At 46.9% G+C, this 25161-nt stretch overlaps 1 protein-coding gene across 4 annotated transcripts in view; it reads right to left on the minus strand.

The window, feature by feature from the left end:
- Positions 1-25161, minus strand: part of Sulf1 (sulfatase 1) — a 158016-nt gene that overhangs the window by 9896 nt on the left and 122959 nt on the right. For 2 of the 4 annotated variants that reach the window (XM_052175946.1, XM_052175947.1), the window contains exons 13-20: positions 14207-14417; positions 11713-11965; positions 9885-9981; positions 9294-9388; positions 8342-8407; positions 7237-7412; positions 3446-3588; positions 3219-3342 (exon numbers count right to left, since the gene is read on the minus strand). In XM_052175946.1, coding sequence (XP_052031906.1) covers positions 3219-3342; positions 3446-3588; positions 7237-7412; positions 8342-8407; positions 9294-9388; positions 9885-9981; positions 11713-11965; positions 14207-14417 — 1165 coding nt within the window. Of the gene's footprint in view, positions 1-712; positions 817-3218; positions 3343-3445; positions 3589-7236; positions 7413-8341; positions 8408-9293; positions 9389-9884; positions 9982-11712; positions 11966-14206; positions 14418-25161 lie in introns of those variants that run through there. The other 2 variants (XM_052175949.1, XM_052175948.1) reach the window with 2 other exon arrangements.

Raw genomic sequence — 25161 nt, forward strand, 5'->3', positions numbered from 1 at the left:
GATAGCCTCAGAAGCTGAGGCTCAGGGTAGGAAAACAGCAATGGTGGACACTTCTGGACAATCAGTGGACAAGCCTCCAGGTGTATGGCCTCCTCCATGTAGGAGAGAAAGATGAGGGTGAAGATATCAAGATGAGGGCTATGTATGAAGTGTGTCGGGACTCTGTTCCGGTGTATTCTTGCAACTTCCGATCTGACCTGGAACACCCGTGCCTAACCCCTGAGACCCTCTCTCTGTGCCCCTCACCCCTCTGAGCTCTCCTTATGAAAACTGCTTTTGCCACCAAAGTTGACTAATGACTGTTCACCCAGAAATTCTTTATTCCCTCTGACCTAGGCCTCAGCGTGCTCTCAAAATTTCCCTTAGTCCCCTTAAAAAGTATTAGCAATCTTCTTAGGTGGAAAAAAAATAATCTTACTCCCATGCAGCCTTTCTGCCCAACAGTGTAAACAAAATGAAGGAAAATCATCGCCACCCCAGAGGCCGCGCCCCCTTTCCGTCATGCATCCCTTGCTTTAAAGCATCAATCGACAAGCAAACAGGCATGGCATGCACAGCAGAGCCCATGCTCAGAGGCATCTTGTAGGTGCGACTGCACTGATTGACAGATGAATGCTGGGCCTGGGGCCAGGGGCTCGGTGGGGAGGAGAGCACTGTTAGAACACACATGCACCACGACCTATGCTCTGTGCAAGATGGTAAGAAACAGAAACTAGTTGAAATGATATATCATGCAATTATGGGAAAGGAGCTGCAGAAAATAGAAAAAAACGTGTGAATACCTGTGTGGGTCATAGTTTCCTCCTTCCTTAGTTCCTGACATAGGAAAATACAAGAGGAATTGGTTAGCTTTAGAACTCACAGAACTTTCACTATGCAGTTTCCACGAATACATCTAAATCCTAGAAAGAAGCAGGTGTGTTAGATACAGGCAGCATTGAAATCCGTCGGAGATGTCTTATCTATTACTCTCAGAAGGACTGTTGTGAGAATAAAAAGGCTTAAGGTAAAAAACAAAATGTGCAAAAAGAAAAAAAGTGGATTACAATGAGAAAGCAGACAAGCTCATGTTTCCAGAAGCTCATGTAATTCTAAGTAAAATTTTAAAGTGCACGGCAGTAAGGTGGCCTGACCCGGCCTGTCACTTGCCCATTGAGGATCCTATCACATTCTCACAGTGGAGCTGTTAAGTCATCTCTGATGGGGTAAGAAGCCATCTTGTTTGGGAGAGTGAGAGCAGAGTGTAATATTTCTAGGGCCTCTACTAGTTTGGGGGCAGATCCCAGGTCTTCACAAGGTGGCTCCCCACCCCACCCCACCCCGCGCGCGTTCATCTCTGGTTTTCTTTCTTTGATTTCTGGGAAAAGTCAATATAAAAGCAGGATATTTCCGAAGCTTTAAGGTGAACAAGGAAAGCAGTCAAAATAGCACTCGGCAGGCCTGCTTCTTGCCTGGCTAATTTTCCCAGGCAATTAATTAATTTAATGAGGACTCGAGGTGCGATTCCCATGGGACCCTCTGGGACACCCACTGCTTAATCTGGGATCCTACAGAGGCGGGAATGACCAGCAAGTAGGTTGATCTTTTTGGGAGAAGAACCTCACTTCTCCCTTCAAGTCTGTGACCCCTCATCAATTCAGATGTTTCAACGCTTGGACCCCAGTGGGATAAGCAATTTGGGGAGGTATGGGACCTTTGTGGGTGTCACTGGTGTGTGTGTGTGTGGGGGGGTGCTGAGCATTTACAACCTCACTTGCTGGTCTCTCTGTTATTTGCTTTCGGTTCAGTTTCCTACCCCAGCCACCTTGCCTACCATTTGCCTACACGTTTCCCTATAATGATGGCCTCTTACCCTCTTGGAACGGTGAATGAAAACAAACTCCTTTTTTCTTTAAATGGCTTCTGGTCATGGTGTTTTATCATAGCAACAAAAAACATAGCCAGCGAAAAATACCATAACCCAAGGGCTGTTGGTTTGATTGCCAGGGAGGCTGGCTCTGCACAGGGCATGGGGTGAGACCCGAGTGCACTGAATGTGGGTTTTTTTCCCCATCTGGATGGGGGGGAATGGTTCATTGGTTAAGAGTGTACAGTGCTCTTCCAGGGGACAAGAGTTTGCTTTCTTGCACCACATCAGGTGGCTTGCAGTTGCCTGTAACTCCAGCTCTAGGGGATGATGACACTCTATCCGGGCTCTTCTGGTACAGCAAGCATGTGCACAAACCTGGATACAGACACAGAGCTGTGCACATAGTTAAAACCAGCATGGGGGCAGGGGCAGGGTTCTTGCATGTGTGTCAGGCGTTGTGACTTATACCTATAATCTCAGCATTTGAGAGATTGGCCACACTAGGCCACACAGTAAGTCAGAGGGCAACCTTAGCTATGCACAGTAAGAAGTGTCACAGGGTATGAGGCTCCTGGAAACTGTTTTCCAATGCCAGTGACTTTGGCTTATCATCCTGTAGGGATGTCAGGGCCATCTCCAGTTCTTTTTCTTTCTCCCTTTCTGTGAATTGCTGACATTTACATTTCTATAGAAATGATACAGGCTACAACCTTTTTCCTTAGCAAGGCACGGGTTGAGCAAACAGTTCAAAGAACCACATCACTATAATCCCAAGGAGAAAGATGTCAGGCACACACAGCACAACAGGCCAGAACATCTTCCCAGAGCCAATTCAGACTCCAAGTTAATGAGCTTTCTAAATATTTTCTATTTTCAAATGGGCTATAGTGGCAAAAGAGATAGATGTCCCTTGTCTTGGGCAGGTATAGAGATGAGGGTGGAGGGTACCGATGAAGGCAGGCAGAAGCAGGACACGATGTTTCTACCACGTAACTGTGAGCAGAAGAGCTTCTGCTGTCCTCAGGACTGTTCAGGGCAAGGACAAGGGATCATCAAAGCCTCAACCCCACATTCTCATAGATGCTTCTGCCAAAACCCATGAGACTTTCTGATAGAATACACAGACACATGCAAGACATTGGAGGAAAACACTCAGTCTGTCAATAATTTCAGTTCCCCGTGACTGTGCCCAGAGGGAGAGACTTAGAGATCAAATTATGTTTGAATCTGTTTACAGAGTTTTACAGAGTTTGTCATAAGCATATAGTCCAAATACCTTAAACTATATGCTTATACATGGAAATGCTTCAAATGGAGACATATTGATAATACAAAGAATTTTCTAAATGGAAGTAACATTTTTTCATACCAATGTCCAGGCTCCTGGGTCTTGGGTTGCACTGTTTATACCCTTGGCAGCTTCGGAGCTCCATTAGCTGTATATGCAGCTGATTTAAGATGCCCCGTTCTACCGTGTGTACTGTATTTGTGAGCTGTGGATAAAGAAGGCAGGACAGTGGACTTCAGCACGTGTCTGGTTTGTCTGGTTATCTCGCTCCCAACCACCCTCATCAAATGAAAAAAATATTGTCTTACCTGATAAGGATCCGTATTCATGTCAAAATATTCCAGAAAGCCAGTAGCAAACTCACAAAACAGAAAATTGTGCGTCTCGTTGACTGTACGCAAACACCAGTAGGTATTGTTGTTAGAACTTGTGCATGCACAGAAAGATCCCACTGTTGGAGAAAAGCAAAGAATAGCACAAAGGAAAGAGTGAGAGGCCTCACAAGCTGGCTATGTCAAGACTTCTCTCCAAGCATTGTGGCTTCTGTCTTCTAAGTTCTGTGATTGGCTGTCAAAGACAAGTACCTCCTTTCCTTCATGCAAACTGGCTATGAAATCTGAGAATGCAAGGGATCACACAGGCTGAAGACCAAGGTGAGTTTCAGTAAATCAAGTAGGTTACCTTCCCTCACTCTTGAAGGTAGTGGCCTCCAAAACTGGACAAGTGGCTGGAGTATTGGGAGAAGAGTACTAGAGATTCTATTTGTGATTATCTTTATCTTTTCTGGAAGAGGAAAACACGGCTGTTTCCTAAAGCAGCATAAATTAATGCCTTTGCTTTGTCTCAGGGTCACACTGTCAGTGTTACAACCGCATATGGAGGGACAGTCTTAGATGGGGGAGGGGAGCCCAGCTTGATGGGCCCTCTCCAGCACTGTTCTTGTGTGTACAGGAGCATGCATGCATGTAGATATGCATGCATGTATGTAGCTTTCTCTACCTCACCCCAATTCTCAGATAACAACTCTGAGACTTAATACTTGTTAATAAGAGCCTGGGCCATGACCTCAGGCTTGTTTCCCGACTAGTTCACAGCTTATACAGCGGTGTATTCTACTTTATGTGTGCCGCAGGGCTGGTTACCTCCTCTCAGCTTCACGTGTGCCTTCTCAGAGACAGGTGACAAATCTTCCCACCTGACGATCTCCCCGCACTCCTTTCTCTATCTGGATGTTCCGCCCAGTCATCCTGCCTCAGTTTACTGGACATCAGCTTTTTATGGGCAGATGTTGCTTCCACACACTACACACAAGATTCTACATATGTATGCACAAGCACACATGTGTATACATGTAGAGCACAGAGGACAACTTTGAGTGTCATTCCTCAGGTGACACAGGATCTCTCTTTGGTCTAGAACTCCCTAAGCAGTCTGCACTGGCTGGCCACAGTCCCCACAAAGCTGTCTGTTTCTATCTCCCAGCAATGCCATTGCAGCCATGTTTGCCTAGCCTAGCATTTCATGTGGGTCCTGGTGGGGAATTCAGGTCTTCATGCTTATCTGGCAAACACTGAACTGGTTGAATTTCCTCAAGACCTCTCCACAGAATTTTATATGCAGTGAGATTTGACTGTCAACAACTTTTGCATATAGGCTCCTGTACTGGCTGGTTTTGTGTGTCAACTTGACACAGGCTAGAATTATCATAGAGAAAGGATCTTCAGTTGGGGAAGTGCCTCTATGAGATCCAGCTGTGGGGCATTTTCTTGGTTAATGACTGATGGGGCCCAGCTCACTGTGGGTGGTACCACCCTGGGCTGGTAGTCATGGGTTCTATAAGAAAGCAGGCTGAGCAAGCCAGGGGAAGCAAGCCAGTAACATTCCCCCATGGGCTCTGTATCAGCTCCTGCGTCCTGACCTGCTTGAGTTCCAAGCTTCCTGGAACTTCCTTTTGTGATGAACAGCAATGCAGAGTGTAAGCTGAATAAATCCTTTCCTCCCCAACTTGCTTCTTGGTCATGACGTTTGTGCAGGAATAGAAGCCCTGACTAAGACAGCTCCCTAGCTAACTTTCTTTTCTTTTTTTTTTTTTTTAAGATTTATTTATTTAATGTATGTGAGTACACTGTCACTGTCTTCAGACACACCAGAAGAAGGCATCAGATGCCCGTTACAGATGGTTGTGAGCCACCATGTGGTTGCTGGGATTTGAACTCAGGACCTCTGGATAAGCAGTCAATGCTCTTAACCGCTGAGCCATCTCTCCAGCCCCCTAGCTAACTTTCTTACCTCATTTAGTTCCCAAAGAACTGTCAGACACATTATTGTACCCATACCCACATGAAGATGGGAACCTAAGGACCAGCATCATGTAGCTGACGACAGGCAATAGGGGACGGAGCTGATGGGAGCACTGAGACTGCTGACCTTTGCCATATTACACACACTAGATCTGGTCCCCAAACTAAAGCGGATCGATCAATCTTTCAGTGGAGAAGGGATCACATTTTCAAATACCTTAACAGACCAGATTTTTTGAGCAGTTAAAAGCTGAAAGGAAAGTGAATTCTTCTCCATAACCCACTGCTAAGGGCTGCGGCCTCGCCCTCAACATCTGGACTTGGGCCATGGGGCCCAGGTGTGCCTCAGATCCTCCTGAGTGCCAGGCGAGCCTGGACAACGCCCTGTGCCAGCCATGACGGCATACAGAGAGTGGTCTTGTTGATCTAGAGGCCCCTGTGTTCTGCCTTCTGCCCACTCACCTCGACTCCAGTCCAGAAACATTGTTACAAAAGACTAGCTGGGATGTGGAGAATATTCTTGTTTGCTTGATTTTTTTCCATAGAAGTTGCTCTCAGTACATCATTCATAATTTATATTCTTTCGATGTGAACATTAGTTCATGCCTACGTATTAAAATCCAGGCAACCAAATGCTTTTAACTTATGTGGAAATTTACCAAATCAATAATTTAAATGGGTTTTGAACCTGTTTCACAAACTATATGAGTATAATAACTTCTGATGGTTCTGCACAAATAATTGATAAATCCCAAGGATGTTAGAAATTTAACAGTGTAATTTTAATAAATGACTGTTTAGTTAATGAAGGTATTAATAACTAAAGATCGCCATTGTCTCAGCGTACTAATGATACCACCTCTGAATCAACATCTGACCACCGAGCCATTCACTTAAAGAACCATTACATTCTTGCAGCAAAAGAAAAGCATCCTTTGCTGCCCAGCATTATAGGCAGCAGGACTGAGATTTATAAAAAGGAACCACTCATTTTGTGACCCCCCAAAGATTAAAATGAAAAGGACTCTTAAGAAGGTTTTACTGTTATCAGTTATGTTAAGTTTTTTTATAGTACAAAGGTCAAGTTAGTGTAATAGTTTAAGAGGAGCTTAATTGAATAAGGTCAATGTGTTCATTTGTGTAACTTATGGGCACATAATAAACGTTTTAAAGGGGCTGAAGACATGCTTTAGCAGTTAAAAACACCTGTTATGTGCCTCAGGAAGCCTCTGTGTGAAACCTCAAGGAGAGACTTGGTATCTTAAAAAAAAATACCAATGTTCTAGGAAGAAAAGCCCATATGCCTGACACCCCAGCATTTGGAAGACTGAGGCAGGAGGCCTGCAAACAGGAAACCGGCGTGGGCTCTGCAGTTCTAGGCCAGCCTCTAGGATACATACAGAGACCATATCTTTTAAAATCAGAACGAAGGGCTGGAGAGATGGCTCAGTGCTTCAGAACACGGACTGCTCTTCTAGAGGTCCTGAGTTCAAATCCCAGCAACCATATGCTGGCTCATGATGCCCTCTTTTGGTGTGTCTGAAGATAGCTACAGTGTACTCATAGTAATAAGTAAAATAAGTGTACATAAAATAAGTAATTTAAAAAAAAATCAAACAAAAATTAAAAACACAGACAAAATAACAAAACAAACAAAGCCTCCAAAGTTTCTAAAGACAAGTAATTTTTTCCTAGCAAAATGATTGGGCACAGAATGTGGCAGTTTTCCCCTCGGTTCCCCCGGAATGACTGGTTTATCTGTGGGGTTCTCCACCTGCGATGCACCCTGGGAGACTTACGGTTCCAGAACGGGGCCGTCTGCCAGTGGTTGTTGTCATGGGAGAAGCAGGTGAGGCCGGGCAGGCTACACTCCTCTCCCTTTCTCTGGCGTTTCTTCTCCTTCCTCTCCTTCTTCCTCCGACGATGCTCCTTGAAGAGCTGCAGTTTGCTGCCCACCTCCTGGGCAGCAGCCTCCCTAGAGCGAGACAAGGAACGTTTTTTGATGACCAGAAAGTACTTCATAAAAAGTGGGATCGTTGTTCTGAGCGTTGCACAGACACATGAACTCGGTGACCTCTGCCTTCCACAGAGGGCTTCAAATATAGCCGGCGCCCCACGCCACCCCGCATGCCCCCTTCACTCCCCACGCCCACCCCCGCAGGCCCCCTTCACTTCCCACACCCACCCCTGATTGCCCCTTTCACTCCCCACACCCACCCCTGATTGCCCCTTTCACTCCCCACGCCCACCCCAGATCTCCGTCTGCACATCCTCACGTCCTTTTCTTTTTCTTTAATAACCCACTGAGTCTAGTGCTGCCACGTGGGGAGTTTCCCAGTGGTCCAGCCCTAAAGAGGAATGAGCCTCTGGCCTCCCACAGTTACCAACTGCAATAGCTTCTTGGTTAGTGTGTGTGTGTGTGTGTGTGTCTCGGGGTGCGGGGGGCGGGGCTCATGAGCTCCACCCTCACCAGAGTTTCTGGCTGGCTCGATCTTGTGCCTGTGATCACCACTGCTATGAGCTCCCAAGCTTACTAGCAGTGTCACGTTCAAAGGGGGACGTGATGTCCCAGCATCCTCCCCTCGTCCTCCACCTCTCAGAGCCTGCACTTCCTTCCCATTCCCTGAGCCCGGCAGGGGTTTTTGGTTTTCCACATAGTTTAAAAGTCATTGATATTCAGATACAAAATCTCTCGCATGTACAACTTTTGCTACTGTTTAAATATCCACGTGCTTCCTTCCATCTTGAGAGGCCAGCACTACCACAAGGCATTCTGCTGAACACCCCAATTTAGTCAGGGGTCTGTTACTCTCTGCCGATTCCCATCACAGACCATTTTGAGTGGAATCCCTCCTGTCACCAGGGACAGCCCCAGCCCCAGTGCACAAACAGGAAGTCACTTACTTGAAGGGGTGAAGGTGACTCTTTAGCTTCTCTTGTCGGTTGACACTTTTCTCTTTGTTGTAATAGCTGCAGGCCAGAGGGTTAGACATGAGTCCAATAAATGCAACCTCTCATTTGGTTAAATGGTTCATAACACACACACACACATACACACACCACATACACACACCACACTCATACACACCACACACTCACACAAACATACACACACACCACATACACACACACACCACACAGAAACACACTCACAAACACCCACATTCACACACAAATACCCACACTTCCTTGATACACATACACAAATGTGCTCACACTCACACAGACACACTCACTCACATGCATGGCAGGAAGTTATTCTTTTGCCATTATTTCAGTGGGGCTGGTTTGTACCACTTGCTTAAGTGGATGCCACGTTTAATTTGACTTAAGTGTGTGACGCCAATATGTCTCATGGCAATGCCTTCACACAGCATTAATGAAGCAGGAGATGGCCACCAGCTCCTCTCTCCCGCTCCTCTCTCCTGTTTGTGTCAGGAGGCACCGGGACGCACGCTCACCTCTGCTGTGTTAGGAGGAGCCCTGGCACACATGCTCACCTCTGCTGGGTTAGGAGGTGCCCCGGGGACGCACACTCACCTCTGCTGTGTTAGGAGGAGCCCTGGCACACATGCTCACCTCTGCTGGGTTAGGAGGTGCCCCGGGGACGCACACTCACCTCTGCTGTGTTAGGAGGTGCCCCGGGGACGCACATTCACCTCTGCTGTGTCAGGAGGAGCCCTGGGGACACACACTCACCTCTGCTGTGTCAGGAGGTGCCCCCGGGACACATGCTCACCTCTGCTGTGTTAGTTGGCACCCCGGAACACATGCTCACCTCTGCTGTGTTAGGAGGCGCCCCAGGACTCACGCTCACCTCTGCTGTGTTAGTCGGCACCCCGGGACGCATGCTCACCTCTGCTCACCACAGCTACACTCCTCAGGCTTCCTTTTCTTCAGGTGTCCCCTCACTTCCCTTAAATTCTTGATTTTATCTTGTAGAACTTCGATCTGGAAAACACATAATCATACAAACTTTTAAGATCAGGATTTTTGTTTACAGACTGTTCTCCACCTCGTTGGCTGTGTTCTGTAATTATGACTATTCCCAGAACAGCTGGAAAGAGCGAATCATAAAACAGACACGTTTACTTCTATATTCCAAGTGTGCCAGAGACATTAACAGATACCTCTTTATGATTTTCTCAAAAAACATGCAAAAGACTATCAGGTTCATCCGTCCCTTTCCCACGCTTGCTTTCAGTAGGGCTGTCACTACGTTACTGGAGGAAGATTAAATCTCTTGGTGGATTTTCTAGTTTTTAGGCAATTACAAAAACGAGGATGTGGACAGGTGGCATGCCCAGTCACAGTAGGGTTACGGAGCTGAGCACACGCCGTGTGGACCGCTTTCTGTTTGTTTGTATGTCTGTGGTGCAGGAATGCAACCCCGTTGCCTACCAAGCTCTCCATCACCACGCGCTCTCTCCCCAGCCCCGAGGCTGACCTCTTTATCGATGTAGGCCTTATGGTCCTTCCACGCTCTGGCCGACTGGTACAGCTCCCTCTCACAATGGATTGTGTCATTTGGAAGAATAAAACATCTACAGAATCAAAGAGGACCCAGATAAACAGGCGTGTGTTTTAATATCAACAAACAAACAAACAAACACCAGAGAGAACAAGGAGCACACCGTACTCTCCCCCTCTTCCTGTAGACAGAACCACCGAGCTGAGGGCCGATTCCCTCACAAGGATAAATGAGGACAGGTCCTGGCCACTGGCTGGACAAGGGACAGGGTGCTTTGTGACAAGATGATCCCCAGGAACGCCTTACTGCACGTTTTCACATTCATCGTCCCTTGAACAGGATCCACTCCCCAAACTAAGCCTTTAAAGTGCCAGCAAGTGCACCCAGAAACAATTAAGAGTGCATGGTTGTGTGCACCCGTGTGTGTGTACATGTGTATGCATTTTCAAAGTCACAATTCAAAATGGCTTCTTGGAAGAAACGCATCATTCCATCATTTTGTTTAAAAGAAAAGAAAAAAAAAGCCTCAAAGAGTGCACTAATAATCTGATGTTTTCCTTCTGTTTGGCTGTGCTGAGGCTCTAACCTGGGTCTTTGGCTAGACAAGCACTGCACACTGGTCTGCACTAGACCTTCAGATTCTCCATATTTTTCTTTCTGTGCATGCCAGGCACAACTTGAACTTCCAATCCAGCTGCCCGTCAGGAGCTGGGATCATAGATGCAGTCGATGATGTCTAGTTTAAATGGTGCTGGGATCAACTCCAGATTCCAGGGCTTATTTATTTCTCCTTATGTGCATGGGTATTTTATCTGCATGTATGCCTGTGCATCGGGTGCATGTGGGATCTGTGGAATTCAGACATGGGAGCTGCAGCTCCTGACACGGGTTGCAGACAGTTGTAAACCTCTGTGTGGGTGCCAGTGCTGAAACCTGGTGCTTCTAGAAGAACAGCCAGTGGTCTTGATCTCTGAGGTAACTTTGCAGCCCTTAGTCCTGGCTTCTTGGACACTAGGCAGACATTCTGAAAACCAGCTCTTTCTCTTCCCACCATTAAGTTTTGCAACAAAGTAATAGTCCCATGATAGAAAGAGGGCGGGTATGGGCATGCAACTAACAAACCTAAACCTGGGTGCACTCACGCCTCTCCACGGCTGATGACATTGACACTGGGGGTGAAGTGAAGATCTAATAAAATTTTTGAAAAGAGTAGATAAACTTGAGGAAGCACTGGGAAGCTGTGTGAGTCTACTAACCTATGGAGATTGGTGTCTGTCTCCTGTCTGATTTCTGAAACCCTTTCTTCCTGAAGCACACCAGATTTTCCTTATCTTACATATCCATTCCGGATCCACAATCATTTTCTAGAAGATTCTTTGGGATCCACTGTTCTTTCTTTAAGGTGTGCTTCTTTAATTCTGAGGCCTGATTCTGTAATGTTCTAAGTCTGGAAGACCACGGATCATGGAAGAGTGCCCAGAATTGTTTCCATCTATTTGCAGACACTTCTGTAGGTAATGACTTGTGGATGGAAATTCCACGTATGCCTACTAAGTTGAGAAATGACAGAATTGCTCTGTCTGGGTTCCCAGCTATTTAGCCATCATATGAAACAGAACCCAAAGCACATGTCCAGGTCGCTGATGGTTCTAGCTCCTCCTTGCCTTGTTGTGCCCCTTGTTGTGTGCGTAAGCCTTTGGGGGCTGCATTGCTGAGTGATACTATTTCGTTTTGCAAAGTGCAATGGTGCTTGTATGGGATGTAATGTTGCCCTCCATCCTGGGAACTACATGAGGAAACTCACTTGTGTGTCACCCGGACAGTGGCGGGTAACCCCACAGCATTGTTGCTGTCTGCCAGCATCTCATTCCTGATGTCACCAGCAGCAGCCTGGTGGCCTCCGAAGCCCTGGTGGCCCTCATCATGGCGCTTAGCAATGCTCCTCGGCGGTAACACTTGCAATTCTTCTTCTTCCAGATTGATGTCATAGATTTCACCTTCAAATTCAACGCTCAGGGACCGAGTCTGCCGGGTGTGCACAAATCTGGGCTTATACTCTGGAATGAGAGGGAAAGTCATTACCACAGATGAGCAGAGGTGAGTGGGAGGGAGAACTCTATCAGTGGTCACCGTGGAATGTTTGAGAAGGACACACAGTGTGGGCTATGTAGCCACAGGGCACCTTGGTCCTGGGTAGCTCCTGAAATCACAGCAGCAAAAAGCATGCTCTTGTCCTGGTATGTCCTGTGATAGACGCTACACTTCTCTGACCTCAGGCCCTTCCTTTGCCAAGGGTGCTAGCAGGCTATAAACTGCCACATTTAGTTTTCAACATGAATGGCGAAGACAGTTAGTATAGAACTATATAGTCCCTGTTATTTATAATGACCATCTTTTCCTTAGATTCAGCTGTCCTTTGTATACTTGAATCCATAATCTTAAGTATTGTCATAATGGTCCTTACGCTGAAAAACAAACAATCTTAGGAGCTATCAAACGTGAATTGTTCTATCATCCTTTCTGCAGAAGGGAACTGAAGCCTTGAGTCGTCAGCCTTTCTTAGAGCTGGGGCGCCCTGGGTCCTAGAGCCTGGACCAGTCTCTGTCTCACCACTGCTTTGCACAGATTTTCCAAAAGGAGGACCACTCTAAACACCTCACATTTACACCACTACAGGGCAGCATTCTAAAACGATTAATTTTGTGAAAGTCTGCATCAGCCGTGTATTGTTTTAAACACTTGAGACTAATAGCAAGGCCACCGCACACCGGCGACTGTGGGATGTTGCCTAATGTTCACTGGGCCCTGGGTAAGGCTCTTAATGTACACACTCTGACCTCTGCTTACACACGTGGGCTCTGACAGGCACATTCCTCTGGAATTTTCTCTCCAGCTTCCTAAGTCATGACGAAGAGTCACAGAGATGAGGAGATCACAACTGTGGGGAGTTTGCTCCCTACAGGACCCCTAGTTTCCAGGTGAGGTCGAGACTCCATGACAGATGGCACTTGCTCCACCATCCATCACCTCAGGAAAAGAGGAAACCTGCTCCTGTTTTAGGACGCAGTTTGAAAACTTTCTGGTAGGGGAGAGTGTTCCTGCTGCTAAGTGGGATATTTGTATCAGGAGACCTTATTAACCTAGCTTTGATTTTCTGGTGTGGTTTAAATGTGAAATTTCTTTCCAGGAGGGAAGACAATCCTGTAACTCTATGGTATGGTTATAAACCACTTTAAGAATTTGTGGAGACCGGTGAAGACTTAGATACAGATAAGGGCTGGGCGGTGGCGCACGCCTTTAATCCCAGCACTCTGGGAGGCAGAGGCAGGTGGGTTTCTGAGTTCGAGGCCAGCCTGGTCTACAGAGTGAGTTCTAGGACAGCCAGGGCTATACAGAGAAACCCTGTCTCGAAAAAACCAAATCCAAAAAACAAAACAAAACAAAACAAAACAAAGATACAGATAAGAAATTCAAGATCCTCAAGTCCATTCTGTCCATCACAAAAATGACTGCTTTAAGGAACTCTGATTCTCTTAAATGATTTGTGTTCAATTCTTGGATAAAGTTTAAACAGACCTTATCCTCACACAGAAAAGGCACAGATTTGAGCCACTTCTCAAACATGCCACCAGGTGGCAGTAGACTACCATTCTTCAGTAGTTGTTCCTCCTGTTTTCTATAGTCTATGTGTCAATCACAGTTACCTGAGTTTTTACTAAAGAAGTTGTAGACAGTAAGTATATGCTGTACTGAGTTAGACTAATTTGATACTGCAACGCAGCAAGATGTGACAACATTTAAAGATACACATTTTAAACATTTAAACATTTAAAGATACAACATTTAAAGATACACACAGTCTAAAACATGAAAAATATGCATTCAAAAGCTGCTCATATCTTTCCTCTAAGGTTAAACACACAGGAACTGATGCCTGAAATTTAACTTTTAAAGCAACTTAAGGCAGGCACATCAGAACATTACCATGAAAGTAAAGTCAAAATGGACCTAAACCTCCCCACTGACCCCATGGAATACCGCTGAAGACCTTTCATGTGTGTGGATGCCCTGATCCTAGGAAGTCACTAAATGTATTTTTAATTTACGCTAAGTGAAAATGCTTGCAAAGTAAAATTTCTAACCGATCTTTGCTATCTTACTTTAAACAGAGCAATGATTTTTGCTTTAATCCTGAAATCTAAGCACCGATTATATCTACTTTGTGTGTGTACTGTGGGGGAGGTTGTCTTCAAAAGGGATCCGCCTGCCGCTGTGGGAGGTCGCAAGGTTTAGCTTACTTGGTGTTCCCTGATTCCTCAGGAATTGCCTTTGATTCTTCCTCTGGTTTCTGCTGGAGCGATAGCCGGAGTCCCTACAATGGCACTCTTTGTCATGCAAGCCGCGATTGTAGAGGTTGCGCTTGTTCTGACGGACGGTGAGCAGCTCGCCGGGCCCTTTACACTTGTGGATTCGAAGCTTGCCGGAGGTGTCCTCGATGCACTGCCAGTTCTGCAAGAGCCAGCAGGAAGCAGTTGGCCGGACTGAGCCAAGCGTCATGTACTAAGCACCCTAGCACTGGCTAGGTGTCCGTCAGTCCGTTCCCCCACCATCACCTCCCCACCCCCAACCCCCAACCCCCGCCCCGCCCCGCCCCGTCCCTCACTGCTAATTCCATTAAGGAGCATGAATGAAGGGGACTGGCTTTTTAGTGACCCTGCAGTAACTGCTCTCAGTTCTATCCCGTTTGTGGCAGGCACATCCAGATGACAATGAAATCATTGAGAATCAGAACTGCCTCGATGACACCGGAGCTGATGAATGAACCCTCGGCCCCCAGACTAAACAGTCTTGAATGAACCGTGTTAAAGCCCTTAGTGTCCTACACGGAGCCAGCTGTCAGCGTTGCTTCCACCAGGACCCCAAACCGCCCCATTTGTTCTGGAAAAACAAACTTGCCTGCTTTCTTCTCTGCCTCTGGGTTTCTAAAGTGAGCCTGGGCACAGTGGCAGAGGAGTGGGACAGAGAGGAATTTAATTTGAGGCCATTACAGGCAGAGCCAACTGGGTATCCTGGACACTGGCAAATTCATCGGACTTTCTTTTGATTTTCCTTCTTCTCCCACAAACTCAGCCCAACTGCAGCATGCGGCGCACCCCGGGGAGAGGCAGTCCCCCTTCCCAGAAAATGTGCTAGCCAAGGGTGGGGGTGGCATTGGGGTTCCTAGTTTCTGTTTTGTCCACAGCTGTGGGAACGCAGCAAGTTTACAGTTCTGATTCCAGCAATGTCTCTTCACCCCTGGAGGCCTCTCAGAAGCCCCTCTCCATTCTGAAGCCCCAGTAACATCTTTACTTTTCAGTTTCTCTCTTACAAGCCTTGAAGTTCTCATTGGTCAGTAGGAAGAAGGCTGGCCTTCATTTGAAGCTACGTTGGCAGGACAACAGAGTGATCGGGATAAGGACTAGCACAGTTAAATATATCCTTTTCTTCTCCCCGCCCCATACACAAGTGTCACCTGTGGGCTACTATTATGTGCATTTCAATGCATAGGTTTCTAAACTGAGGTTAGTGCAATATATTTGTGCTCTAAAGAGCTATGCTGTCTGCGCCACACATATGTTCAGATGTCTTAACATAAGTCTTGTCTTGGTGGTACATGCCTTTAATCCTAGCACAAGGCCAGATCAGTCTACAGAGAAAGTTTCAGAACAGTCAGAGCTACACAGAGAAAACCTCTCTCAAAACCCAAAAAAGTCATGTGTAAAAAGGAATACCCACGCTAGTACTGTCTATGAAGGTCTCCTATCTCCTCTCTGGTAAGCCAATACCACTAGGAGGTGTCTAGGAAGCACAGATCTCTAATGAAGGAATGCGATGGCTCTGTCAGCAGATGAATCATACACGAGCCTTCACCGTGAACGAGGGGTCTGCGGTTACCATCCATTCTCATCAAGCGAGCTGCATGCCTGTGTTATATGTTTAATTATCAGAGCAGCACTGGGGGGCTTTCTACACCCTCGCCCTGAGTATCTCGAATTCACTGTATGGTCCCACCTGAGCCCTCCACATCTCTGGTGCTTCCGAATGATTATTTTCAAGCCATGCCATGTTTGTCTCTTTTCAGACTTTGCCTTGAACTTCCTTCAAGGTCTTCACACAAAAGAGCAGGTTGCTGGAGAAAAAGTAGCCAACCACCACGTCAGCCAGGAAAGGGCAGCACAGGCCCCAGCAGTGTGAGGAGCTCACTGCAGAGGATGAAGGAGGCTGGAGGAGGGCTCAGTGACTGAGCGCCTGCTCTTCTAGAGCAGTCGGGTTCAGTGCCCGGCACCATCTGGACCAGGCGGCTCCCATCCACAGGACCTCCAGTCCCAGGGAATCCAACAGTCCGTCCTCTCTAAATACCAGGCACACAAGTGGTGCACACACACACACACACACACACACACACCAACAAATCGGGTAGCTGATGCCTGTGTTCACAGCATTCAAGAAGCTGAAGCAGGAGGATTGTAAGTCTGGAGGCTGCTTGGTTTGTAAGACTCTACCTCAAATAAAGAAAGGAAAATGTGAAATAAATTTGTTTAGGCCCAACTTTGATTAGATACTGGCACTTGTAATTAGAATCCTACGTGATTCTGATGTTTTTCACCGGCTTCTTTACCGTTGGAAACTTTGCTGGGGAAATCAGCAGAAGGAAAATATTTAAGTCTCAATAGAGACATTTGGGGTTTGTGTACAAGGAAAGATGTGTCTAAAAATGTGCAGATGTAGCTGGTTCGAAAATGATTCTGGCAGGATGAAAACTGTGACCTGCACTCCTGGGAGTCAGGAGGTTGCTCTGTTTATAGGAAGTAGCTTGCCTAGCTCCCTGTCCTGTCACTGGACAAGTGATTGAGTCTTCGCCTCAGTGTCTGCTCCTCTGGGATTCTGCATGTAAAGCAAAAGTCAGCAAGTTGTAGGCGGGGTTGGTGGCACACAGAGGGACAATCGCTGAGCTTGAAAAGGAAGTTCTCCAAAGCTGACACTTTCACTATGAACTAACTCCGCACCATGCAGAATTCTTATTGTTGGTGGGTACTGCCAAAAGAGAGAATTTTTCATAGTTGGAAAATTTGGGGATAGCGATTCAGTGTGCGTTTCTGTCTTAAATCCAAATGGTTTAAGATGCAGCCATCCTTCTGGGAAGTCTCCACAGCCAGCACGTGCAAACGCGAGGGCCGGGGGAGCAGAGGGAGAGGGCAGGGACTCCATTCACAGCCAAGTGCCAGCCAGAGGAGCACTCCAGCATCGGCCACACAGAAAAGGCAAGGTCTGTCTGTGATTCCAAGTCACACCATCTCTGGCACAAGCAGAATCGCTTCTGAGACTTGGTTGGCCTCAGCTCCTGGCTTCAAATGATCCTCCTGCCTCACCCTCCTGCAACTGGGGCTGCCGGTGAATACCACCACACCTGGCCAAATAGTGATGTCTGAAGCCCAGGACTGTGGTACACACTTTCTGAAGGTTTCTCAGCCACACACATTAAAGGTCTTCTGCCTTTCATTTTTCTTTTGGGCTTAGAGAGCTGATGGTGCAAGTAGAACCTTCTAGAACACGACGGTGTGCATAGGTTTTCCAGTGACCGCCTATTTGGAATCTAGCCCATTTAGCTGTAAGCCAAATTCCTCGTGGATTTCCTGTGAAAATGGAATAGGAATTCCTTCCTGAGGAGTGAGTTGGAGAATCTTAATGTACGATATTGTTTCTAGAGCAGACAATGTATCACACAAAGCCAAACACACATATATATCTGCATGTATCAAATGTATGTACACACACACACACACACTTCTATGTACACAAAACACAGCTATATATATATATATCCATCTACATATACATTTGGATAAGGCAATATCCATTGACAAAAATGTCAATTGTCTTCTCCACCACAGACCATCTGAAAAAGTCACAGACACCAATACATAGAGTAATTAGCCAGAGGCTTAGGGAATCATCCCAGGGCAAGCATACCAGGAATTTTAATGGAACAAAATTATCACTTTAGTGTTTCTTATCACTACAATTCTTATGACTGCAATAAAACCTTGAAACAGCTGCCACTAAAAGTGGGGCTTCACCAGAAGAATTTATAGGTAAAATATCAGAGAAAAGGAACTTTTAAGAGAGTTAGCCTTAAATGAAGACTGCAAGCTGTGTAACAGTCAAAAGAAGGTGTTTGCCTCTCGGCTCTTCTGCGAGGCCCAGCTCGAACTCGGCTGAGGCGCTGACTGATGGGACACAGAGTCCCCACATCCCCACAGACACATGGCTGCCGGCCAGCTCTGACCTACTCCTGAGGCTCCTTGGTAATCAGCCCATCACTACGCCAGCCCGTCAGCATCTGTCCCAGCCATCCATACTTCTCCCCTGCTTTCCAGAGTTAGACCACTTCAATTCTCAGTTTGTTTCTGACTGGTAAGTTTGTGTCAATAATTCATCACACACACCCCCCAAAGCATTCTTGATACTTATAATCAGCAATGTACTAGACACAATTATTTGTTAAATTCCTCTCTTCATTGTTATTAACCTCTGCAACTACACTGGCTTGGAATTGGGGGGCCAGGACCATGTGTCATGATCCCGAATTGTCCTCTAAAGTTATCTCAGTGGAGCATCATCAAGTTTGGTAATCACAAGTTCAGGTTGAGGACTCTTTGCCTGCGTGTGAATAACACCCAGTGAAGAAGGCAGCCTGGGTATTTTGGCACTGTGCGCAGCTACATGGGGAGAATCAAATGGAAAAAGCATCACATACATCTTGAAAACATTTTCATTCACTGTCGTCTAGACCTCCCCTGCCAGCGGTGCCTAACACAGGAGCCGCTCACGTGGACTGAGTCAGGCAGTCCTAACCACTGAGCAGTGGGCTCTCTGCTCATTCACCTACAGTTTGCCCAGCCTTAAGGAGTATTTTCATTACATATCAGAGTTGTTGGACAGAAAGTTCCAAGTTAGAGAGACTGGGAGTCACATGTTCCTGTCACCCTGACCCAGTGTGAGGGAGCTGGGTCGGTCCAGGAGAGAATGGAAACACACAGCTGGGGGTGGGGGGTGGTGGTGGTGGTGGTGGGGGAGTGGGGGGGTGGGGGAAAGCTCTCCAGAGAGGGAGCTGTACTCAGCTAGGCCGTTGCTATGGCTTCATTCCTAACACAGGTGGAAGTAACATGAACTCCATGAGCCGTGGCCATTTTCAATAGAGTTGAATGTTCCGTTGGGTGTCTGAAAACTCACTTTTAATTGTCTTTTGCTCCTAACTCAATGTCATTGAGCAAACAGAACCTCAGATTTCTTCCAGGCTTTATATCTGGTAAAATAGTACCTGATTCTCTCTCTATATGTTTTATAAAAATTATTGAGTGCTTTGGGTCCTAAAGAGAAGATGAAGTGCCTCAAGCCAGGATCGTGCTGGCGGAACTGATTTCAAAAAGAGCTTATCTGGTCACTGGAAAACGCATTTCCCGTTAGAAAGTCTGGAATATAGCAATTATTATTTTGTGGCAAAAACTGTGACTATATTTTCCATTTAAAATTGATTCAATGTGGTGTTTTGTGTGTGTGTGTGTGTACATGCCATAGAACTTGTCTGGAGGTCAGAGGATAGCTTGTAGGAATTGGTTTCTGGGACTGAACTGGGCTGTGGGGAAGGGTAGCAGGTTTTTTCACTCACTGAGCCGGCACACTGGCCACATATGTATATAAAAGACAAGACTTTAATGTGTACCCCCAAATACTCTTGAACTCCTGAACTTAGTCACCTTCCTATCCCAGGTTCTCAAAGGCTGGCTCTGGCAGGAGTGGGCTATCATGCCAGGGAGGTCCATGGCCTTGATTCACACGGATCTTGGTTTGAACTTAGATTTGCAGTTCTGTTTCAGTCAGTTGACTTTTCCTTCTGAGCCCCAGTCTCCCTGCACGTGAATTAGGCATGGAAGGCCTAGCACAATAGTTAGCTATGTTATGACTCCTGTTACTTCTTCCTGGAGTAATCACTAGGTAATTGTAATAGTTTCTACTCATAGAGTCCTCGGATTGCTTGCGCATGCCTGGATTCACACCTCAGTATATGCTTGCTCGATTGAGACTCAAATAAGCAAAAAAAGGGCTTTGGTTTCTTTTTTCAAATATCTGCTGTCGTCCAGGGACAAGATGAAAGCTTGGTGTTGTTTATATACACAAGCCAATTCTCCAACGCGTGTCTTCATATGTATCGTGACACAGGTCAAGTCATATTCGGTGACGTGTGGTGACAATGTAGATCAGCTTTTAGCCCAGTGTGAGCGTCACAGAACTGACAACCTGCTGGTGGCAGTGCCCTGAGGCTTCAAACTGAACGCCAGCAAGAGAAAGACCCTGTCCAAACCGTGACTTAGCTCAAGCCAGTGACACAATTTCTCAGAAACGTTCATTAGAGTCATTTACCAAGGAGATTTCGCTCCCGCTGTTTTGAGATGAGTTGGGAGGGATGGGGAAAGAGGAGAGGGAGAAAGCAAGGAGAAACGGAAGCGAGAAATTTCCATGCAGACAGTCCTCTGTATAAGGCAATACTGAGAGTGGGGAACAGCACTCCAGCTCAGGGAGAACGCTCAGCAGACCAACAGCTGAAAGCATCCGTGTGGTGCTTGCCAGGGCCAAGGCGTCAGTCCAGGTACCCGTCACACATAAATCTGTGACCTCTGTGGCTGGCTCAGCTGTGCCTACACTTCAAAGTCACTGAGACGGAGTACAGTTAAGTGACTTGGCCAAGGATGTGTAGACAGTAGCTCATTCCCAAGGTTTGTGAAACCACACACACAAATCCTGAAACCAAAGGCACAAGGGGCTGAGGGTGTGGCAGTGCATGTAGGTGTGTAGCAGTGCGTCGGGGTGCAGCAGTAAGTGGGGAGTGTGGCTGTGTTGTGGGTGTGGTAGTGTGTGTAGGTGTGGCGGCACATGTTTGTAGTTTGGACCCTTGGGATGTTGAGATAGAAGGACCCTTCTCTGATTCTTTTGTTTGTTTAGCTTTCAGAACTCTCCCCTGTGAGAACAATGTGCAACAGAAACCAAATGTCACCTTCAGATTTCGCACAGGAGTGTGCATGTGTTTGCAAGGTAGGAGAATGTGGGCATACAAATGTGCTTGGGGCAGAATTCCTAGCGGAGAAGGTGGTGGGAATTCACACCTTGTCTCGGATTAATGCAGCAACATGGAAGCAATGCAAACACATATGTCCATGTTGTCATAATTTATCCCTGCTGGTGGTTCTGTGCAGTCAAGGACTCATGCCAAGTGTCTGAGGCTCCAGTCGGTTTTATCCCGTTTGCTTCGTAGAAGCACAAACAGCAGTGAGAGCCCCGGGCACAGTATCGAGAGCCCCGGGCACAGCAGTAAGAACCCCGGGCACAGCATCAAGAGCCCCGGGCACAGCAGTGAGAGCCCCGGGCACAGCAGTGAGAACCCCGGGCATAGCAGTGAGAACTCCGGGCACATCATCGAGAGCCCCGGGCACAGCAGCGAGAGCCCCGGGCACAGCAGAGGTCCCTGAGGGAATCTCTCCCAGACACTTTCACACTTACGCAGAAAACGCACGATTTTTCACCTGACACATGTCAACACTCACCATTCTAGACACAGAAGAGCCTGGGAGAATGTAAACTGTCCAGGACACACAGCCAGGAAGTAGCGGGTACCATAACCAACCCAAACTTTTTACTCTCCGTTCTTTTTCCCTTTACTTATGCTGCTTCACGAGTTCACCATAACTACCCAGGTGACCAGTAAGGATGGGGGCAGGGTGCTGGGGTACCCACTCTCTCTGGGGATTGAATGAAGAGAATAGCGCTGACAGCGCTCAGCATCCCCACAAAATGTCAGACGTGAGGCTGAAGGCTGTTACCCTTGGCCCGAGGAGGAGGGCCCCGTGCGCATGTCCAGGCTGCAGGAGCTCGGCTGGTGGCGCATGTGCCTGGTGGGCGTGAAGCGTTTGGCTCAACACTCAGTCTTAACTAGAAGAATGGATCCAAACACGCTGTCTGCAGCATGAGTTTACAACTGAGTCGTCGTCACTCGGGCCGAGCAACACAACCTCTTTTCTGTTTCTTTGAAGTCAGAGATACTGTCTTCAGAAATCTTCCGACAGAAGATTGTAATGCGACAGAAAGGGGAACAGGGGACTATCAGGCCTCCACAGAACACAAGGCCACAGAAGAGCTGATCAGCTTGGAAAACTTCCTTGGCACTCTTAGATTCTTGAAAGACTGTGTGCGCGCGCACAGTACCAGTAGGCCCTGAAGACAAGTGCACCCAGTAGGTCCTGAAGACTTGTGCACAGAGACTGCCAGGCTCTTCCCCCACCCTGTTCCCACCCACCCTGGACCTAATCAGGGGTCAAGGGACAAGCCCCGGGGAGCCCGAGACTGATCGCGCTGTCTCAGGGACCACACTCGAGGAACGTGAGATCCCAGGAATTACTCACGGGTACCACCGGGACAACAATGTTGAGGCAGCAAGATATTCCCTCACTTCCTATCTTCTAGAGCCTGCTTCTGCCCAACGTAAAGAATTTCTAAAGGGAAAAGTTCACCATTGAAGCATAGCCTAATTCTTCGTTCCACTAGTTGGGGGTGTTTCTAAAACAGGCAAGCTCTGACCTTCTGAGATATCCATCTGTGCAGATCTAAGTTCAGACTGTTGTACATAGAAAGCAACAGAAGACAATCCTAGGGAGAAATATTTTATAGTAGCAAATCAAGTTTGGAAAACTATGAATAAACAGAATTAGGTTTTTAATATCATTACCGTGCAGTGGGCAAGGGTGAGACGTATGGCAACATAGCATGATTGTGGTATGTCCCATCTGCCCTCTAGGGCATAGACTGAGGTTTCGGCACAAGCCAGATGGAGACATTTAGAATGGTAGACTGGTAAGTAGGTAAGCAGCATGTCTGGCTCCCAAATCGACATCTTGTGCACCACTTAGAGGGCTCATATCCTACCGAGCTTAGCAATTTGCAGAAGGCACACTAAACAGTACCTTCCGTTTCCCACTTCCAAATAAAGTACACTAGCCAGTTGAGGCTAGCTTCTACAAACTGTCAATAAGCTACCAAAGAATCCTCAGGTTTCTTCATAGTAATATTGGATAGTGTCCATGAGAGATATTTAAAGACTTTGAGTTCCTATGTAATAAATGGTCTAAGCTTTTCTGTGACACACTGAACTCAAGGCTGGCTAGAATCCTGCATGTCTGACTCCACTCCTGAAACCCCCCCCTTCATACTCTACCTCTACAAACAAGAAAGCGAGAGGCAAGGGAGCACGTCGTTGGTTACAAGTCTGTGGGGACCTTGAACTGCAGGAGCACGTGGTGGAGGCATTAGATACTAACCTAAGTGGCCCATTTCTCAAACTGAATGGATAGATAATGTTGGATAACTACCGGGATATCTAAGGGTCAGAGAAGTTTCATTTTTTTGTTGTTTGGTTTTGTTCTCTGTTTTTTATTATTTATTTATTTTACATCCTGATTGCAGCTTCCCATCCCCCCAGCCCTCCTCCCCTCCAGAAAAGGGGAGGCCTCCCATGGCTACCAACCAGCCTTGGCATGTCAACTTGCAGTAAGATTAGGCGCATCTTTTTGCATTGAGGCTAGACAAGGCAGCCCAGTTAGGGGAAGGGACCCAAGGACAGGCAATGCGGTCAGGGCCAGCCCTGCTCCTACTTGAGGAGCCCCAGGTGAAGCCCCAGCTGCACAGCTGTTACATATGTGTGGAGGGCCTAGGTTCACTCGTGCATGCTCTCCGGTTGGTAGATCAGTGCTTATGAGCCCTGATATGCTCAGGTTAGTAATAGGAAAAAAATCCCCATTGGATTAAAAGTCTTAAACTAAGGTAACTTACCTTGGAAGGCAAGATAAGTTTATTATTATTACTAATTATTTTACTTTTTTATTTTTTAAGTTTAAATTTTTAATCTTTAATGATGTGCACATGCACACGTCTGTGAGTGGGTGTGTGCACTTCAGTGTAGTGTTTTAGGTCAGAGGCGTCAGACCCACTAAGAGCTGCCCAGCATGGGTGCTGGGAACTGAACTTGGGTCCTCTGAAAGAACAGTATTCACTCTTTACTACTGAGCCCTCCCTCCAGCGCCTTGGTCTGTCTGTGTTTTGTAATTAAATAATTCCTGACTTTCAAGAATTTGAAACATTTTCTGATGTAAGATGGGGACTTCCATTAATACACACTAGAAACATCACAGGTTATGGTCAGCAGGTGTACACAACCTCCACAGTGAGCCAAAACCAGCAACAACTGGGCTGTCTTTTCCCCCCTTCTTCCCTCCCTCCCTCCCTCTCTCTCTCCCTCCTTCCTTCCCTCCTTCCTTCCTTCCTACCTTCCCTCCCTCCCTTCCTCCTTCCTTCCTTCCCTCCCTCCTTCCTTCCTTCTTTCCCTCCCTCCCTCCTTCCTTCTTTCCTTCCTTCCTTCCCTCCCTCCTTCCTTCCCTCCCTCCCTCCTTCCTTCCTTCCCTCCCTCCTTCCTTCCTTCCCTCCCTCCTTCTTTCCTTCCCTCCCTCCTTCCTTCCTCCCTTCCTTTACTTTCTCCTTTTTTTCTGTCATGTTGATTTCGTTCTGTACTTTTTCATTGGCACATGGAATTTTCCTTTAGTCTGTTTAGATTTTCTTTTAGTTGGCACAGATTCCAACTGAAGAGTCTTTAAAGTTGTTAGTGGCCACCTGCCTTTCTTCTTCCCCTTCTTCCAACCCCCTCTCTTTCTTTGTGTGTGTGTGGGTTTTTTTTGGTTTTTTTTTTTTTTTTTTTTGTTCATTTTTTGAGACAACGTTCTCACCACATAGCCCTGGCTGGCGTGGAACTCACAGAGATCTACCTGCTTCTGTTTTACAGGGTGTAAATCCATCATATAGTGTTTTCCATTCTCACTGACAACAGCTGGTATGCTGGCTGAGCCTAGATTTCATAATTACAGCTGATATCAAAAGCTTTGTGAGCTAGAAGGAAACAGACTATTTTTTCTCTTTCAGCTCTGGTTTTTGTTTTCCTTTTTCAGACCCCACCGTGCGTGTGGTTAGATGGCCTCTCCATTCCGCTAGGGATGGAAGGTCCCATCGTGTCACCAAGAGTGGCTCACCGCTGGGAGGCTCAGCAGCCACCTAGCTCTTTAGAACACAGCTCAGTGACCTACTCTGTTGGAGCCAGTGCCTCTGGCATAGCTGACCT

This window comes from Apodemus sylvaticus, chromosome 3, assembly GCF_947179515.1.
Source record: "Apodemus sylvaticus chromosome 3, mApoSyl1.1, whole genome shotgun sequence".
NCBI lineage: Eukaryota > Metazoa > Chordata > Mammalia > Rodentia > Muridae > Apodemus > Apodemus sylvaticus.